Source organism: Rhinopithecus roxellana, chromosome 17 (genome assembly GCF_007565055.1).
Source record: "Rhinopithecus roxellana isolate Shanxi Qingling chromosome 17, ASM756505v1, whole genome shotgun sequence".
Taxonomy (NCBI): Eukaryota; Metazoa; Chordata; class Mammalia; order Primates; family Cercopithecidae; genus Rhinopithecus; species Rhinopithecus roxellana.
Window position 1 is genome coordinate 88,882,482 of NC_044565.1, and position 6,000 is coordinate 88,888,481.

General features: G+C 52.4%; 1 protein-coding gene and 1 non-coding gene across 2 annotated transcripts in view; both read right to left on the minus strand.

The window, feature by feature from the left end:
* PDIA6 (protein disulfide isomerase family A member 6) overlaps window positions 1–2,709 on the minus strand; it is a 27,799-nt gene extending 25,090 nt beyond the window's left edge. Inside the window, exon 1 of the mRNA XM_030920701.1 lies at window positions 2,551–2,709. Within this exon, the coding sequence (XP_030776561.1) occupies window positions 2,551–2,569 (19 nt within the window). The 5' untranslated portion in view covers window positions 2,570–2,709. The remainder of the gene's footprint in view (window positions 1–2,550) is intronic.
* A 2,756-nt stretch (window positions 2,710–5,465) lies between these two features.
* On the minus strand, window positions 5,466–5,525 carry LOC115894426. Its single transcript, XR_004054546.1, has one exon. It is a non-coding gene; the product is annotated as a U7 small nuclear RNA (small nuclear RNA).
* Window positions 5,526–6,000: the final 475 nt, after the last annotated feature.

A 6,000-nucleotide genomic window follows, 5' to 3' on the forward strand; every position in this document is an offset into this window, starting at 1 on the left:
TGTACCAGGCATTGTTCTAAACATTTTGCATATGTTAAGTCATTTAAGAACCCTATGTGGTATGCGTCATGATGCCCTTATTTCATAGACCAGGAAACTTAAACACAGAAAGGATAACTTACCTAAGATCATATAATTAGATAGACCCAAATTTCTAACCGAAGGGCTGGAGAATGCAGTGGTATAATCCACAGAACATCATTAGGTAGACTGTGGCAGAATTAGGTACTTTCACTTCTCTTTGCCAGTCAAGGACAGCAATAAAGTCAGTCCTCTCCTCTTCATGCTGTTACAAGCAGGCTGCAGTCACCAGAAGAGACCAGGGTTTTTCACCTTAGAAATGTGCTTCCCTTTTCATCAAAGACGCTCTTTACTGACAGTATTAACACAGACTTAGGTTATTCTTTTTTCTAGTAATGGTGACGGACCTTTGCTTGCTTTAAATTTTGCCTAATTCTCACAAGAGCCTCCTCTGCTTGTACATGGCTACCCAATGAAAATGCTGTGTTAAGATTTGAGACTAAAATTCCTAAAAAGGCAACGTGACCTAGCAAGGTTACAAGGAAACCGAACATCCTACTGAGAAAGAACAGACAAAGATGTGGACATTCTGAATGCATAAAAGTAGCCAACAACTACCCCCAAGCCCCAAGAACACAAAAAAACCCTGGGCTTACTTAAGATGACAAAGTAGGTCAATGCTGACCAATGATATTCTGTTTCTAAAATTCACATCACCATTCCACTCGGTGATAATGAACACCAATGGGAAATCGGACCATCCGAGTGAGTGTCTAGAATCTCTGTGAGCAGATGGCTCTGCCATCTGTGGTTTTCCATTCCTCCACGGCAGTTAAGGATGTTATAAATTCACAGCAGTAACATCTCTGTCCCACATCTGCTAGGAGTCATCTGCGGTCCCAGAGCAGTCATCTAGAAACCAAGAGGTTTCCCAAAAAGGTTGCCATTTATTAAAATGAGTTAATTAATAGACTCACAGACTCGTTCAGGGTCTAGTCTGAATTCACTCACAGGAAACTAAACAGACTAAAATCTTTTCCCCTCATCTACTCTCTCCACAGTAATATGGCAAATATTTACATCTCTTTAAACATGTACTAGCTGGGCGAGGATTTTGGGAGGCTGAGGAGGGAGGATCACTTGAGGCCAGGAGTTTGAGACCAGCCTGGGCAATACAAAGAGACTCTGACTCTACCAAAACTTTAAAAATTAGCCAGGTGTGGTGGCATGGTGTCTGGATCCCTTGAGACCAGGAGTTCCAGGCTGCAGTGAACTATGATCGAAACCCTGCACTCCAGCCTAGGAGACAGAGCAAGACCCTGTCTCGAAAAACAAAAAGACATGTACTAACTCATTAACCCCCAGGACAGCCCTAAAGGAGTACTATTATTAGCCCCTAAAATGGTGAGCACTGTTGAAAAGGCACTGGCACAGGGTGGTTAAGTAACTTGCTCCAAGTCACAGAGCCAGTAAATAGTGGGCAGGTGGTCTGAGGCCAGAGACAAGGTTAAGGACTCTCAGAGCCAAGGCTGTGACCAAGGTGAGCCCGGCAAGGACAGGACCCTTGGCCTCGCCTACTGTAGCCTCCGAAGTAGATTTACAGAATTCCTAAAACGCTGGGTTCCATTTCGTTTTTAAGGAGTCCGATGACACGTGAAGCACCCCTGCGTCCTAAGCCCACCTTTTGGAAAGCACTGTCCCTTTCTAAGGCAACTACGGGTCCTTATTTCAGAACTGAGATTTAACATTTCAGTTTTTTGTTTTTGAGACGAAGTTTCACTCTTGTTGCCGGGGCTGGAGTGCAGTGGCGAGGTATCCGCTCACTGCAACCTCCGCCTCCCGGGTTCAGGAGATTCTCCTGCCTCAGCCTCCTGAGTAGCTGGGATCACAGGCGCGTGCCACCACGCCCAGTTAATTTTGTATTTTTAGTAGAGACGGAGTTTCGCCATGTTGGTCAGGCTGGTCTCGAACTCCTGACCTCAGATTATCCCCCGCTTCGGCCTTCCAAAGTGCTGGGATTACAGGTGTGAGCCACCGCGCCCGGCCTAACATTTCAGTTTTTAAAAGGAGGAGCTGCATAAAACAGGTGGCAGAAACAAGCTGCAGTGCAGGGCGCCCGCCATCCTCCGTCCCCACGCACGAGTTCGAGAAGGTGCCCAGAGCAAGCTCCCCTGCGATTCGCCGGGAATATTGACCCGCTCGCCAGGATCCGGCCGGGGCTGGGCTCCGAGGTTCTCCAGCCCGGCCCGGGACCCCGCGCCCGGCTCCAGCACACTAGGCTCCCGCCCCCCGCGCACCGCCCCGCGAGGCTGCAAAAGCCCCTCCCCACGGGCGCCCTAGTCTCCCGCGCACCCGCACCTCCGCCGGGCAATCTCGCAGCTCCTCCGGCCGCCTAGGCCCGCGCCTCCCGCTCGCCAGGCCCGCTTCCGGCCGCCTACAGGCCGCGGCCAGCCGGGGAACGGCCTAGAGATTCGAAACCTTTCAGGCCGACCCCAGCTCGTCCACCTCCCGCCGCAGGCCCGCACCTACCGAGCCCCACGAAAGCCATGCCGAGCGCTCGGCTACGTGCAGTCCCCACCGCCGCCGCCGCCGCTTCACCCCTGCCGCGTGCCGCACGCCGCGCCCCCGCGCCCACGTCCCGCCCCAGGCCGGTCCGGTGGTCCGCCGGGTGGCCGCGCGGGGGCGGGCCGGAAGGCGCTCGCCGCGCCGTGGCTGCGACTCATTGGCCCTGGTGGACATCGCTCACTCACATAGCCAATGGGAAGCGGCCGGGTAGAGGTTACCGGTTTGGTTTTTTTTCACGGGGGCGGTGGCGAGCAGCGGAAGGCGGGGCCTGCTGGGGGCGGGGCTGGGAGCCTGGGCTCGCAGCCCGTCTGCTCCTCCTGCCCTCTCCTGGTGCTCCTCCGAGAGGAGTCCAGTGCCGGGCGCTTTTACCTCAGTTCCTTATTCTACACACCCTCCACCCGCCTCCTTCTTGCCTCTGTGCGCCCCCCACCCTCTTTATCCCGGGGGATCGTGACGCGGCCTCAGGGCACCCATGGTCCGGGTAGCTGACAGGGAATTCCGCTTGTGCCCGACGAATATTCCGTGGACACACATTTGCTCCGCCCGCGCTGTCTACAACGTAATTCGACAAGAAGTTTCAATTTTGTTAAATTACTTTGAAAGTTTTTCTGTCTAGGGCGCATGGCTCTGCAGAGCCATCTCCTTCTGTGGAGAACCCCAAGGACTTAAGCGGCAGCCTCCTCGCTGACAGGGTCTCCACTTTGTCCTGGGGGGCGAGGGGGCTGGCAGTGCGCTCACGTGGGTGTGTGCTTTGTAAAATATGCAAAAGTAAAAAAAAATATGTTTGTTGGGCAGGTTGGCGAGCAGTGGCATGATATAGCTCACTGCAAACTCCTGGGCTGCAGTGAGCCTCCCGCCTTGGCCTCCCAAAGTGCTGGGATCACAGGCATGGGCCACCACGCCCGGCAAAAGTAAAATTTTTTTCGTTTTTTTGAGATGGAGTTTTGCCCTTGTTGCCCACGCTGGAGTGCAAAGGTGGTGTCTTGGCTCACTGCAACCTGTGCCTCCCGGGTTAAAGCGATTCTCCTGCCTCAGCCTCAGCCTCCCGAGTAGCTGGGATGACAGGTCCATGTCACCACGCCCAGCTAATTTTTGCATTTTTAGTAGAAACAGGGTTTCTCCATATTGGCCAGGCTGGTCTCGAACTCCTGACCTCAGGTGATCCGCCTGCTTCGGCCTCCCAAAATGCTGAGATTACAGTCGTGAGCCACCGCGCCCGACCTAAAAGGAAAATCTTTCAAGCATAAGTTAAGACCACTGTATCTTTCCGCCCTGATTCTCCCTCCTATGTTTGGAGTGGACGTGGACATTTTGTTTTTGTATTATTAATTTCTCCACATTGTAGTGTTTAAGGCATAAGTATTCTTAGGCTGGGGTCCAGGAGTGGTGGGGGCCGGCTGGTGGGCTTCCTGGAGGAAGTGGCACTAGAGCTGCATTTGGAAGATTTTTCAGGCAAACTGGACTCAGAGGCACAGCAGCCCTCTGAAGTCAAGGGGGCCTCTCCTGGAAGCCACATGCCAGCACTGATTTTCCCCAGGGAGGCTGCTTGTCCCGGGGCAGAAATCCTCAGCTCGGTACCCTGGGCAGCTCTTCCTGAATGTGAAGGCCCCTGGGAAGCCCAACTAGTGATCGCAGGGCCATTTGGGATTCATAGCAGAGGGCAGTGGACTGCGAGCCTGTTCCTCCAGGCCTGTCTGCTCTCCCTGAAGAGCGCCTGAGGGGCAATGAACGCTGAGTTTATTTTTCTGACCCCTTTCCCGCACTTGGCACCTTTTTCCCCCTTAAATTTGCTGCAGTTGCTGACTGGATTACAGCGAAGTCCTTTTCCTCTCAGCCCGGAAAGTCATTCTTTTCTTCCCTGGAGGAATTTAATTCTCTTACCCGAAGAGGGCCCCTTCATTTATCTTCAGGTTAAGACAGTGACTTAACTTTGTCCCCATGGGCCGAAGACGTCACAGCTTCCACAATGCACTCACGATCCAGTGTTTTCTCAGGGTTGTGAGCTGATCGCAGCATCTCCAGGCCTGCTGTGTTCGGGCAGCAATCCTGCTTGGTGGCCCACACTGCCAGTGCCCTCTGTGTGCTGTGTGGTCTCTGTCCCAGTTGGCCTCAGGGCTGATCCTCGTGGAGAAAACAGAGGCCAGATCATAACTCCCTGCTAAATATCCCAGGTCACTGGCTGCTCTGGAACGTGGACTGAATGCGCAGCTGCACGAGGCACACGCCCCGTGAAGCCCACTGTACATGCACAGGCTTCTGGAAATGCACAGGCTTCCGGAAATGCGCCAGGGGGTGTTGCTCATTTCTTTTTTCATTAAAACCAAATGTACATTAACAACCAATTATATGATAAACTGTGTCAGGCACAATCACTGGTCCCAGGGAGCACATGGCCAACAGAGAGGCACATTACGCTGCGGTATTCCTCGTGCTCTGACAAGGAGAAGCCCCTGGTACAGTGGAGTGGAGCCCAGAGGAATAACTTCTTTTTCTTTCTTTCTTTCTTTTTTTTTTTTTTTTTGAGACCGAGTCTCACTCTGTCGCCCAAGCTGGAGTGCAGTGGCGCCATCTCAGCTCACTGCAACCTCCGCCTCCCGGGTTCAAGCGATTCTCCTGTCTCGCCCTCCGGAGTAGCTGGGACTACAGGTGCATGCCACCACACCCAGCCGATTTTTTTTATTTTTAGTAGAGATAGGGTTTCACCATGTTAGCCAGGATGGTCTCTATCTACTGACCTCATGATCTGCCCGCCTCGGCCTCCCACAGTGCCGAGATTACAGGCGTGAGCCACCGCGCCCGGCTGAATAACTTCTTTTTTTGTTTCTTCACTGTGGTAAAATATACATGCAATTTGCCATTTCACCTATTTTGGGGGGTGAGGGGGCTTCCAGTAAAAGCTGGAAAATCTGCTAGACAAATTTTAACAAGCTGTAACACCCTTTTTTTGTTTGTTTGTTTTTGAGACAGTCTTGCTCTGTTGCCCAGGCTGGAGTGCAGTGGTGCAGTCTCAGCTTACTGCAACCTCCACCTACTGGGCTCAAGCAAGTCTCCTGCCTCAGCCTCCCAAGTAGCTGGGAGTACTGGTGCACATCACCAATGCCCAGCTAATTTTGTATTTTTAGTAGAGACAGGGTTTCACCATATTGGCCAGGCTGGTTTTGAACTCCTGACCTCATGTGATCTGCCTGCCTTGGCCTCTCAAGGTGCTGAGATTACAGGCATGAGCTACTGCGCCTGGTCAGCATCCATTTTTAAATGTACAATTGAGTGACATTAAATACATTCACAGTGTTTTGGAACCATCACCACTAATCATCTCTAGACCTTTTTTGTCATGTTAAACGGAAACTCTGTACCCATTAAGCAGTAACTCCCCCTTCCCTGCTGTCTCCTGCCCTTGGTCACCTCTATTCA